A 13,534-nucleotide genomic window follows, 5' to 3' on the forward strand; every position below is an offset into this window, starting at 1 on the left:
TCATCTGCCGCCTACTTGAGCAACTTCTCATGTAATAATCAGCGTTGAAATATGCCTTCACGTGTGCAGATGGCTTGCCAGAAACTCGAAGAGAACATGAATATCACAGGAAAAAACTCACAATCAACTGAACTGAGCTTCTTTCTCAATTATGATACGAGTAAATCATACATAAATACAAATAGCCAAGCCTCTGAAGAGAGTGGCTGCTTTATGGGCTACTAGCCATGGGCCTCTCTGGCCCAAAATACATTTCGTTGTAAGAAGCTCGTACTCAATAGTAGTTAGCTTCCAAGCCAAGTATCTTTGGCAGAAAGCGCCGTCATTCATTGAGCCATAGGGTTTGCTGATGGTGTTTCATTATCATCCCATCCCATTTGCTTTCTCCTTTAATAATGATTCTGCAGTTGGAGGAATTTCTTTGTTCCTCAGTGCTCTTCTCTCGCTTTCTTTTTTCGATGTTTGGATTACCGTTATGGTGCGGACTTTTAACATCGAGGATAGGCAATGGATATCCAGTGGTTTGCTACAAGACTAGAATAAGCGGGCTGCAAAAGACCACACTTTATGTTAACCTGGGCCCGCCTCAGGTGGGTTGGCGCCAACCTCCCCTTTTTTTTTTTTAATATTTTAAAATATTTTATTCAAATTTTAAAATTAAATTATAAATTTTTGTAGACTAAATTCAATTTGTTTTAATATTTTTATGAAGCTATATAATTAAACTAACCCAAAAAATTGCAAATATAAACTTACAGTTTATTTTATATAATTATTTTCTTTGCCATCGTCATTTTACATAATTATTAACATATAATCACGTTGCAAAAATGTGCTTTTTTCAAATTCCAGTGATTCCGATTTGAGAGGCGCGCCTCAATCACTTTTGCTTTAAGATAAATAAATAAATAAGGGAAGTGTATGCAATTTTAACGAAAATATTGTGTTTCATGCATTTCATGAAAACGTTATGCAATGTTTAATATGTATTAAAGTATTTTCAAAAAGATAGAGAAATGCACTTAATTATATCATTTCTATATAAAAGTAGTTTTTACATACCAAACATTACTGTCTTAATTTTTTGTTGCTGACAAAAGCATCCTCTCACCCGAACAGTAAGAAAGTAATTTTCTGGAGATAATGTCAGGCATTGTAATGTGGACCTTTCCTAACAATATTTTTTTTATTCATACACACCACTCCAAAAATTGAACTTATGACATAATATTTAAGGTATCCAAATCTCTTTCACTTGGTCTAACACTTATTGGTAACATTATTGTCTTAATGTTGGAAAGCAAGTCCCTACCTTTTATATTAAATAGAATTCAAGTCCCAATTTCCATTTCGACTTCCACCCTACCATGCTGCCAATTTTGCGGAGTAAGGATGATAAGGCACCCCAATGATTGGCAAATCCTAAGGATGGTGGGAAACCAGAGCTTTTTCCCTCAGAAGACTTGAAGCATACGTATGAACCCAACCTTACATTTCTTTTGATCGAATTAACAGTGCAATCAAAAAAAAAAAATTTTTGGGGGGGGGGGGGGAGGGAAGGCCTGAAGCTTCTCATATTGAACTAACAATATACTACGTAATGATGAGTATGGTCCTGATATCTATCGCGCGCAAATGTGGCTGCAAAATCTGATGCTGTTTAGTTAAAATTGTCTATCAAACAGTGGTTATAACGTGAAGGTACTCCTCTACTCCTTAATACTACCTCTGGTCCTAATTATAAGAGCCCGTTGACTAATTTCAGGAGATTAATGAAATAAGTTAAGTTAGTTATTTTTTTTAAATAGGTGTTGTCTTTCCTAAAATATCCTTGCTAATCAAGTGTATTGACTAGAACTATCATTGTTAAAAGGGCTACTTTGGAAAAAAATGTATAAATATGAGAGAAAAAGTAGATTGGGGATATTTAGGACCAAAATAAAAGTCAAACAGGATCTTATATTAAGGACCGGAGGTAGTATAAAACATAATCTGAGAGTTAGGAACCAATTAGTGATTGCCTCCACTTTGGTATGATGGACAAGTTTTTTTCCCATTCTTTTATTCCATTATTCACCTCAGTGCCGATTAATGAATGACTTGTCCTCCATTACAAATTAATTCAAGCATGTATTTCAGAGGGACCGGCTATTTGTTTTTTTAAAGTTTTGTAATTAAGTTCAACTTGCAAATGATACAACTTGTAAATATGAAAATTTAACTTGTAAACATGCATTATTAAATTTGCCTTGTAAATATTATTTTTTTAAATCTTTTCCGTATTTAAGTTTTTTTACGTGAAACCCCGGTGCATTCATACATGTAATGTAGTATATCCGTGGATTTAAAAATTTGAGGCGTATTAGTTTGAATATGAAAAAAATAACGGCTAATAAGTAATTATATCTATAATGGTTTACAACTTTGATTATCTTGTTCCTTTTCTTTTATAAAGAATATCAACGGCTCAAAAAAAAAAAAAGTGAGTTTTACCTCACCCTTGTCTTGCCATGTTTTTTACATATAGCATACATAATATACTCTCTAATACGTTTAGGTTTTAACCCAAAAAAAAAAAAAAACTAAATTTTTGTTGTATAAGGATTTAAAGTTAATTAGCGTTTGGACAATTTGACCAGATCTGTTATTTCGCTAAGTATTTAAATTTAGCCGTGAAAATAAACAAAAAGAAGAAAAGGAAAAAAATTCAATTTGATATGGATATTTAATTTAATATGATGTTTTATACGTTAATCCTACGCATGTTAATCCCTTTTCTGGAGAAAAAGGAAATCTATAGATCCTCCCATTCATGCTGTCTGAGTAAAACATCATAACATGGAGCACTGTTCATGTCAATCAAAGATAATAAAAACCTATAAACAGCAATTGGATTGAGTAAGATATTAAATTTAACTCTTGTGTATGGAAATAGTATAATTATATTATATTGGGATAGTTAATTTCTCAATAATTGATGTTCAAACTTCGCTTGAATTCAAATTAGTCAATAATAGTAAATATCACATGGTTAGTTTGAGGGGGAAAAAACAAATTAAAAATGATTTACTCTTAAGGTGGTTTTCTTTGGCTTGACATATTTAACAGAGCTTCGACGCGCAATAAAATTAAGAACATAAAAAAACACAGATAGAAACAGTATTTGTGTCTTCACTTGAAATAATAAATATTTTTTTAAAAAATATGGTAGTAAATTAATATTTTACCACCAGTACAAAAGCCACTAATAATTTCGCTCGCTATGGAAACCAAAGGGAAAAATAGTCGAAATAAGGGGAAAAAATTTGATGATTTTGTTTTGGCAGGAATTTTTTCTGGAAAATTATTTAGAAGACTATTAATGGTTTTCCCCCAAGATTTTTTTTTTGGACTGCCCACCTGGAAATTAAAACTTCTTTTTCCTTTTTTTTTTTTGACCGAACAAAAGACGTGTACGTGTTTTTTGAAAAACTAAATTTTAAAATGACTTCGAAGAATAACACTTATCAAGAGGCCTTCGCGTTCAAGTTTGGATGTCATGACTTTTTGGCGGGAGGGGAAGTTAGCGCTCTTGTTAGACAAGCATGAATGATGCAAATCTGATCACGTTTCTGGTTCACCTGCAGGGACAGGATTGTCATTTAAAATGACATCCAGAAGGTTAAATACGTCATTGCGTGTCACACTAGTTCACACTTTCCATTCCGAGCTCATAATAGAGTTTGAGTGTGGCTGAAGCTCCTAAAAATAGAGTGTGCCGGAAACACACAGTTAATTAGCTCCATGCCGCCCTTCATCATTACACTTCCCATGCTTTATATTTCTGCACATTCATCACTCCTCATTTTCCCCCACACAACAAACACTGCGAACTTCTTCAGAAAGAAACACAATGAAAATTTCTTATAGACTCCTTTTCTTGGCGATTTACTGGCTGCTTGCCATATCCATCATCGTCGTTAAGCTTCTTCCGGCCCAGTTCTTTAATCTAATCTCGTTCGACGGCTTGTATCGAAGTAAAGTGCAAATTGGTCAAGTTCAATTCTCGGTTTCCAGTGAAAAAGTACTCCAAGCTGTTGTTCTCGACGGACATGGAGATGATCTTCACCGGAGCAAATATAGTTTCCCAATAGTAGCCGTATGTTTCACTCACGTTCTCCGCTGGAGTGTTTACTTACGCATTGATTGATGCTCTCTCTCTGATTTTTATTCTCCTTTTCATTTTGCTTTGATTTAGTTTTCAATCTTCTTAGTAGGTAAGTTTAATTTATTTATGACTTGTCTATCAGTTACGGTGGAATTTGTTGCTCTTTATATTGTCTGAATCTCCGTCTCTGATTATAATTGACGGAATGTATGTAACAGAATACGAAAAAAGTCCTAAGCAGAGAACAAAAACTCGAAAGAGCACTCGCCGGAGCAAGAGCCTCGATTCGCAGGGCATTAGCTGATAGGAGAAGCAATCTCTCTTCGGTGTCCACGGACAACGGCGGTGACGATTACATTTCCTCCGGAGACATATATCGCAACCCGCGCTTATTTCATCAGTAAGCCGTCCGCACCATTTTTTTTTTTTTCCCTTCACATTTTATCCCTTTTGTTTTAGCTTTTTTTAATTATTTATTTAATTAAAAATTAAAATATAGAACTTGTACTATTCGAGAGAAATAGCTAGTAGCGCTCATTTTTCAAATCTAAACATATCAAAAATAACTATCAAGGACACATTCACTTATCAAGGACTCTGCACTTACTTTTTCAGGCACAGTCACATAACTATCATTAGAAGAAGAAATTGATTAAATAGTCGAGGGCTTGTATTCACTGCTTTGTTAATAAGTCACCGCCACTGAAATTTTCATCTAACGATGTCTTACTTTTGATTTTTTTTTTCTTGGATAAATTTTAATTTGTCTCTTATGATGGCGTAATTCCTTTTCTTCTACAAGACGTTAGGAGCTGCGTAGTGCGCTAGCATTCATTCGTTCGAGAGTTCGAAGTTCAAATAGAGCTTCTGTTAAAAGCCGCTTTATGCTATATGGAGTATTCATTAAAACTTGTACCGAAAAATCGAAAATACTTATTAAAACAATTGGATGGTGTGACTAGCATATATAGTTGTGGTCACTTCACACTTGTTCAGCCACATGATTCCTATCACGAGAACCATGATAAGTACTTGATACGTAACTGAAATCTTGATCTTGTCATTATAATTTGCCTTCAATTAAGATCAGCCACCCTTTCCCCCTCAAATGTTATTACTTTCAATATATTAATCGACACCTTTAATGAATGCAAATCTGATGCTGTACCTCGGAGTAATATTAAATAGTCTATAATCAAAGCCAAAAGAAAATCCCTCAGCACGTTTTTTTGGCTTGAACAATCCCTCAAGATGTTACATACTCCCTAGTATATATGTAAAAGTTAAATAATTAATTGAACAAAGTGATCAGCAATTCAATAAATTAAAATAAAGTAATAGCTCCGTGTGTGTGTGTGTGTATGTTGATTCATTACATATTAACGAGTTATTCCAGGAGCTATTTGGAGATGGAGAAAAGATTCAAGGTGTACGTTTACCAAGAAGGGGAACCTCCATTTGTTCACTACGGTCCGTGTAAAGACATATACTCAATTGAAGGAAGGTTCCTCCATGAGATGGAACAAGGAGTTGGAACGTTCAGGACCAATGATCCCGATGCCGCTCACGTGTATTTCCTGCCATTTAGTGTGACCTGGATGGTCAAGTACCTCTATACCCCTCCCACGAAAGACCTCGATCCTTTAAGGCGGTTTGTATCCGATTATGTGAGAGTGGTGTCTACTAGGCACCCTCACTGGAATAGAACTCATGGTGCTGACCACTTCATGCTCGCCTGTCATGATTGGGTTAGTTTTGTTCCTTTTACATATACAAACCTATATTTAATTTATTTTTCAACTCAGGAGTCGACATAGATTTATTTCAGTTTTTTTTTTTGCCCACATATATAAATTAAGTATATTGCTGAATTGTTGATGGTAATATATTATGGGGAGGGCCAATATATTTACTTCTCTCCTTTAGCTTTTTGTTAATTTTCCGTATAATTCTGCAGGGTCCTCATGCATCAGAGGGCGATCCTTTCCTCTACAACAACTCCATCAGGGTCTTGTGCAATGCTAACACTAGCGAAGGCTTCAACCCTCAAAAAGATGTAAGCCTGCCAGAAATCCATCTTTACGGCGGCGAAGTATCACCTAAACTCCTTGCACCCCCACCGGACAATGCTACGCGTCCCCATCTAGCCTTTTTTGCCGGCGGACTGCACGGTCCAATCCGTCCCATCCTTCTCCATCACTGGAGGAACCGTGCCAAGGATCTTCAAGTCTACGAATACCTTCCCAAAGGCCTAGATTACTATTCCTTCATGCTCAGCTCCAAGTTTTGTCTTTGTCCAAGTGGGTATGAAGTAGCTAGCCCTAGAATCGTGGAGGCAATCTATGCCGAATGTGTGCCGGTTATCCTATCGCAGTATTATGTGTTGCCGTTTAGCGATGTACTGAGATGGGAGTCATTTTCAGTGCTGATGGAAGTTTCAGATATTCCAAGGTTGAAGGAGATACTCAGTGCAATCCCAGAGCACAAATACAGGAAGCTCAAGCAGGGAGTAAGGGCTGTTAGGAAGCATTTTACTTTGAATCACCCTGCTAGAAGACATGACGTCTTTCATATGATCCTGCATTCAATATGGCTAAGGAGATTAAATGTGGGGCTCGCATAGACTTTTCCACGCACGCTTACCCATCAAGTTTGCTGTAAGCTAGTACGTAATTTAGTTTTCTGGCCTCGATCGGTCTCAGACAGGCACCCACTAATTCCCGTGTAGAAGAGAATATAAGTTTTGTGCTTGTGAAGTTGTCGACCAATTCTCATAACTGAATATTTGGATTAGTATAACCTATAGAGCTAGTACGTATACGTACTTACCCATTTCTTTTGAAGCATCCTCTAAATCTTCAATTCCAGTGCAATATATGTGTCCGCGCGCACTGGAAATATTATAGAGTATTGAGAGATGTCTGATCTAAGAATTTAAATTTTATCATAAAAAATATTCGATTAGATTCTTCAATTCACATAAATTAAGCACCCTAATGATCAATAAAAAAGTGTTCTGCAAGAGAGGTTATCTTTTATTAAAAAAATAAATGCTAATGAAAAGCAAACTACTATATGATCATTAATTGTATAAAAAAGTTTATTAATAAATTGTGAACTATCAATAACAAGTGTTAAACAGTGAATGACAAAAATTGTATTGGCAATGATAAGTTATTTATTAATCAGTTGTGAACTGACAATATAAGTATTGAACAATTAATGACAAGAAACATACTGATAATGACAAATTTGATAGCTTTTTTTGTTAAAAAATCTTATATAAGAGCATTTTAGTCATTTGACTATATTTATAAAATACCACATCAGACACCACTTGCTCTTTTTGAATTCTTAGGTACCTGAATTGAAATATTGTAATTTTCAACTTCTTTTTATGTCATTTTTATTTTTATGAAGAATTAATATTACACCAAAAGCACACCGCATATTGTTCGGTGTGGGTTAAAAAAAATCACCTTCGATCCTAAATATAAAAACTAGGTGATTAATTTGGGTAGATTAAGAAAATAAGTTAAGTTAGTTATTTGTAATAAATGGATGTTCTTTCCTAAGATATCCTCATTAATCAAGTTTATTGGCTAAAACTACCATTACTAGAAAGACTATTTTGGGAAAAAATACATAAATATGAGAAACAAGATAGATTTGGGTCCTTATATTTAGAATCAAAATAAAAGTCCAACTAGGTGTTATATTAACAACCGAAGGTAGTATATAGAGAGAGAGGGAGGGAGTGGAATTACCAGCTGACTTGTGCGCTTATTTGTGCTAAGCTACCCGGGTTCAGAATATGGCGGTCAGAAAACAAAGAAAAACAGAGAATTAAGAATTATATGCATATAATTATATCTATATATTATACATACAATATGTACATCGAATTTGTCAAACCTGAATCAATCACAATTTATCTACACTTTCCTTTCCATGCTAACCCATGGAAATTGCATAACCTAATCAGGTATGTATGCCTGATTAAAAAGTTTACAGAATTTGACCATAAGAAGGAAACTTTGGCTTAGGGCGATAGATCACAGCAACTAATTACTTAACGTGCCCTTTTTTTAAAGTCCAATATATGTTTGATCGTGCTTTCGAGCATAAGAGTGAGCACTCGCCCACAAATTGGATAAATATACACGTTTTGATGATGTAATGGGACAATTTTAGGGTTTCTGACAAAGTGACGTTTTGATGCCAGAGACAGAAATTAAGGTATAGAAACTGGCTACTATTATTTACAGAGGAATACAAGGCAGAGAGGGTTTTGATGGAGGAATCGAAGCAAAGAAGATGGGAAAGATCTTAGCTGCTGGCTAGTGATGAGTTGATAAGATGAACAAGGCATGAGAGAGACGTTCAATGTGAGATCTGAGCTTATGTCCAAAGGAGAGAGGGGTGTCGTCGTCACTATTGGAAGCAGCATGACGAATATTATTGTTTATGTGAAGCACCGTAGGACCCATCTCCCTCCTCACAGACTGAACAAAATAGTCAATATCAACCTCATAATTTCCAGATACGTCTCTCACATAGAAAGCATTCACAGACTTCTCTCCATGCGTCTCTACGTCTGCTCGAACCACAGCTAACCCGTTCTCTCTCAGCATCCTCGTTATGTCCGATAGCATCCCAACTCTGTTCTCTGCACACAACTCCACCCGAACTCCCTAATTTTCACGTCCACCAACACACAAATGAATGAAGTTAATTAGTTTAGTCTTCAACCAAACTGAGAATAACGGTGGCTGATCAGCAATTCTCTAACCTCACAAACACGGCGTTCTATTGCTGCCTCTAAGCATTTGGCCACTCTTTCCTTCTCGCTTTCTGTACTCAAAGCATACCCATCTATATGCCGAATGAAATACTCCTGTATTATATTTGAGAGTACGTATAGAATCATATATGAACATGCATGCATCAGACGCAAATGTGTGTTTATATATATATATATATATATATGAGAGTTGTTTTCATATACCTGAAAGGCATAGCCTTTGTGGGAACTGATAGAAGCATGGAAGATGACGTACTGCATGTCGGTGAGAGTGCAGACAGTGTCGAACATGAGCCTGGGTCGATCCTTGCACTCTATGCTCACTATCGAATATCCTTTTTGCTTGCAGCTTTCAATTCTCACCATTCTTTTTCTTCTCACCTCTTCCCCATCACTCGGCATTGCTGCCGTCGTTGTCGTCGTCAGACCTAACGGCGTTTCGAAATCCCTAACGGAAAGCATGAGTTGGTGCAACCTCCGTTCCACGGTGGTCATGGTGCCTTGTCCGCCACGGAATTCCGCCGTCTTCACCTCTTGCTGGTTGGCGCACGAGCTATTAGGGTTGGTGGTGGCGCGAAGGACAGTGGCGAGGCGATCTTCGATGTAAGCGAGGCGCCGAGGGTCTTCGATCGGGGAATGTGTGGATTGATCGGAGATGTAGGCGACGCAGGCTAATCTGGCGTTGTGGGTCCAAGCATGAGCCTCGTCGATGTTGCAATGGAGGTCGGCCAGGGCGGCAGAGATCTCCGAAAATAGACCGGGGTGGTCGGCACCGGTCATTTCGATGGCGGTGTGCTCGTTTGGATGAAAGTAATTAGGGAAAACCTTACTGGAATAGGCCTTTATCGAATGTGGAGATCCCCTTGATCTTCCTATGGCCTGTTTGATCCATATATACTTTCACTTCACACAAATACATATACATATAGCATGCCAAAAAAAATTACATATTGTCAAATACATGCATCATACGGACTTTTTATGACTCTTATTCTGAACTATATATAGGACTGAAGAGCGAGCTTAAGGGAATTGCAGTACCTGCTGGATATCATTAATGAGTGTCTGGTCCGTTAGTTTGTTGCCATGTTCATCTCTAACATGAAACACTGCAAATTTTTCCATGAACTGCAAATTAGAATTTAGAAGTGGAGACATTATTCATGAAACTCTATTAACAAGGGATAATTAAGAAAGTAGTTTACCATCCATGAACCAGTCAGCATCAGATGAAATATAGCTCTTGCAGATTTGAAGGTTCATATCCGTTAAAACTTGCACCACTTCTAGGAGGAGACCCTGCTTGTTTACGCTATCCACCTACACACATCATTAACCATTGTTTAATCAAATGCCGAACCAGGGACTCAATAAAATATCATTTACTGCTGCATTTTCCACTATGATCTTCTCCTTACCTTTACTACGGTACAATCCTCTATGTTTTCATTGTCGATGGTGACTCTACAACTGCAAGGTACAGGCAGAGAAACAAATGTACGTCTGATTTAATTATCTGTTTTTGGAGCTAGGACAGAAGATTGAAATTTGAAGGGTTGAAAAAGAGGAAACACTTACGTGGGACCATTTATCCTTTCTAGGAGAGTATCAAACTCAGGATCAAAGTAAGGCCAACAAACTTTCTTCATGCTGCAATTCAATTAGATACGAAACAGCATGCATGTGTTAAACAGTCGCTCTCTTCTTCTAATGCAGACAGAGATTATATGGAGTACTTTAAATTTCTAGTTTGGTGGCTGGACGCATTTTGCGGAGAAGAAAAGAATATAAGAGGAATATATAGATTGATCTACGGGTTTATGAAAGTCATGAAAAAGATGTTATCTCATAATCTTTCTGATTCTGATGCAATATATATGAGCAAGAAGTCATCAATATATAAATATACTTCATTGTTTAGAGAGATTCTCAGCCATGTCAAAATGTACAAGCTCTTTTTTCCGCCATAAAATTGCAAATACGCTTGTTTCTCCCTCGGCTTCAATTCTGTTCCAGATGCAGCATAATGCATTAGATTAACAGGGGTATGCCATTGCGTTAAAAATATGTAGAGAAAGCATTAGGCTATTGCTATAATAAATAAACTAGGTTTTCGATAAACGAAGAAGATGGTAAGGATGGTGACGAAAGGATGAAAGGATCAATGAACTGCGTGGATTTCGAAAGGAATGTGAACATTACAAAGAAGAAAGAGAAGAAGTTAATGCATGAGGATGTGATAAATTGAAGACTCAAAAACTGGGAATGAGCTTACGTGAGGGGGTGGGGCTTGAGAAGCCCAGCTTATAATAACCAATCCAGCAATGCCAAAAAAGAAAAATGTGGATCGAGCTGGATGAGATGAGAGAGAAGAATCAAAATGTGAGTTCTCTCTCTCTCGAAACAGAAAGGTCGTGTACCAAGAACAACGCCAACCATTGCAGTCTGTCATGTATATTAATAACAAAGGAGGGAGAAATAGAAGATGATGATCACCATGATTAGGTTAAATCAAGTGACCCAAATATGTGGAAGAGAATGGATCGAAGAAAATTTGAGACCAAGTTGGGAACGGCAAGAAACGGACACGTATGCAAAGTCAAATGAGACATGCATCATCATTATATTCCACCACCACGTTTTGTAGTTAATTCCTTCTTCTTCCCACAATTTCTCCATGTATATCCATCTCTACTGTTAATATGTCCAAAGTATCAGGCTGATGCACGTTAATTTTATATAAATTTTACTAACTATTAATTAGTTAGAACAAAATAAGTTATTAATTTTTATTTCTGGTATAAAACTAAACGACAAAATCTATTTAAGATGTAAATTTCATTCTCTTTTTGCCGGCTTATTAATTTCATTCTGTAGTGTCCAATTAATTTGAATAATGAATAGTACTACTTCCGGTCCTTAACGTAAGAGTTAGTGAATTAATTTGAATAGATTAAAAAAATTAATTAAATTAGTTATTTGTAATAAATAGTATTATTTTTTTTCTAAAATATCTTTGTTAATCAAGTATATTATCTAAAACTACTATTATTCTAAGTACTATTTTGAAAAAAATGGATAAAGATGAGAGACAAAGTAAATTAGAATCTTATATTTAGGATCAAAATAAAATTTAAACAAGTTCTTATATTAAAGACAGAAGATATTGCATAAATTACGAGACTTCTTGTGTTATAGTTTCTTCTTAGTGTGAACGTACCGTTGAGCACTTCGAATCCAAATCACGTTGGTCTTTCTGATTTCTTTCCCTTACATGGGAAGCCTTTTCTTTTGCTTTGGGAAAGTGTTGATAACAGATGAGAATGGAGGCTTCTTCCAGCAGTGGGATAATTTTTCTGGAAAGATACCGCCTATCAGTAGCAGGTTATTACAACTTTCAAACACGCTATATTATTTATGGTCAATGGGGCCAAAAGAAAACACGCAAATATTATTTCAAGAAACGTGTTGATCCCATGATTTTGTCATGATATGTAATTATCCAAAATGTCCGGTGAATTAGTATTAAATCATAGGCATTAAGTTTGCAATCCTAGCTCGCACAGTGAGTCTAGAAAAAGGGTTAACAATTCGGCTAGATTCATCCACAAAATTGTTGACAGGTCGGCAGAAATTATTACAATAGAGGGTAATTTACGTTAGTCTGAACCAGATCATAAAAAGGTTACTTTGCAAATCTTTTTAATTCCACCTAATTTTTACTCAGGTGTCATTAATTGTTTGTAACATACCCTAATTTCATCTATTTTTAATCATGCCCCAAACTAAAAATTAGATAAAATTATAAAAATCTGATAAAAAACCTTAATAACTTGCAAATTAATTCTTCTTCTGGTATTCCAAATCTGATGGAAGCAAGATTTTCTTTTCTACTCTTCTCAATGAAAATAAGATTTTCCTTCTTGGGGAAGAATCCCAGCCAAGATTTGAGTCCTCAATTGAGGATCCCCACCACTTGAGGAAAAAAAACTAGAGAGCAGCGATTGACCTGAGGCTCAAAAAAAGGGCCGAAAAAACAAAACCCTATAATTCTTTCTCTGTTTTTTTTTTTCTCTCTCTGAAAAAAAGTAAGATGCTGACGGATATGGCATTTGCAACTGTTAGTTCAATTGGACTCCGCTCACATTTCTATCTTTTGTTTTTCCCTTTACACAGCATCCTGGCTCCAACAGATCTACCAGCCGATATGCCAAAGAAATAACCGGTCAAAGTGAACGACATCCCTTGAGATTGAGATGTCATATCCTCAGAAGAAGCCTATATGACCCAATAATTTCAAGTGTGGTTAAACCACGGTCCCACTGCGCCATTCGCATGCCCATTGCTGTGGCTGCCTCCCCCATTGGGAATGAGTGAAGGTGGGAGTCCTACAGCCAGTGGGAGAGGTGCAGAAGGATATAATCCATGGCCATGTGGGAGACCATGGGGACTCATAAGAGAACTGCCAGCAGGGCTCCCCTTGCGATGTTGAAGGGCATGGATCTGCCTCAACCCTTCTTCATGAATCCGTGATAGCGTTTCTAGCTCTTTCATCGACAGTGCCTCCAGACCAGCGCCATATA

At 36.5% G+C, this 13,534-nt stretch overlaps 2 protein-coding genes across 2 annotated transcripts; one reads left to right on the top strand and one right to left on the bottom strand.

The window, feature by feature from the left end:
- Positions 1 to 3,892: 3,892 nt before the first annotated feature.
- Positions 3,893 to 6,925, top strand: LOC114753700 (probable glycosyltransferase At5g25310). The gene is made up of 4 exons (XM_028942405.1): positions 3,893 to 4,138; positions 4,366 to 4,547; positions 5,544 to 5,895; positions 6,105 to 6,925. Exons 1-4 carry the CDS (start codon positions 3,893 to 3,895, stop codon positions 6,768 to 6,770), a joined length of 1,446 nt encoding a protein of 481 aa, XP_028798238.1. The 3' UTR covers positions 6,771 to 6,925.
- Positions 6,926 to 8,487: 1,562 nt separating this feature from the next.
- On the bottom strand, positions 8,488 to 10,600 carry LOC114753701 (ACT domain-containing protein ACR2-like). The gene is made up of 7 exons (XM_028942406.1): positions 10,530 to 10,600; positions 10,370 to 10,421; positions 10,157 to 10,271; positions 9,993 to 10,060; positions 9,156 to 9,830; positions 8,940 to 9,044; positions 8,488 to 8,841 (listed from the first exon to the last, which is right to left on the bottom strand). Exons 1-7 carry the CDS (start codon positions 10,598 to 10,600, stop codon positions 8,488 to 8,490), a joined length of 1,440 nt encoding a protein of 479 aa, XP_028798239.1.
- Positions 10,601 to 13,534: the final 2,934 nt, after the last annotated feature.

The sequence above is a fragment of the Neltuma alba genome, unplaced genomic scaffold (genome assembly GCF_004799145.2).
Source record: "Neltuma alba isolate B1F8T4 unplaced genomic scaffold, ASM479914v2 tig00008085_pilon, whole genome shotgun sequence".
Lineage (NCBI taxonomy): Eukaryota > Viridiplantae > Streptophyta > Magnoliopsida > Fabales > Fabaceae > Neltuma > Neltuma alba.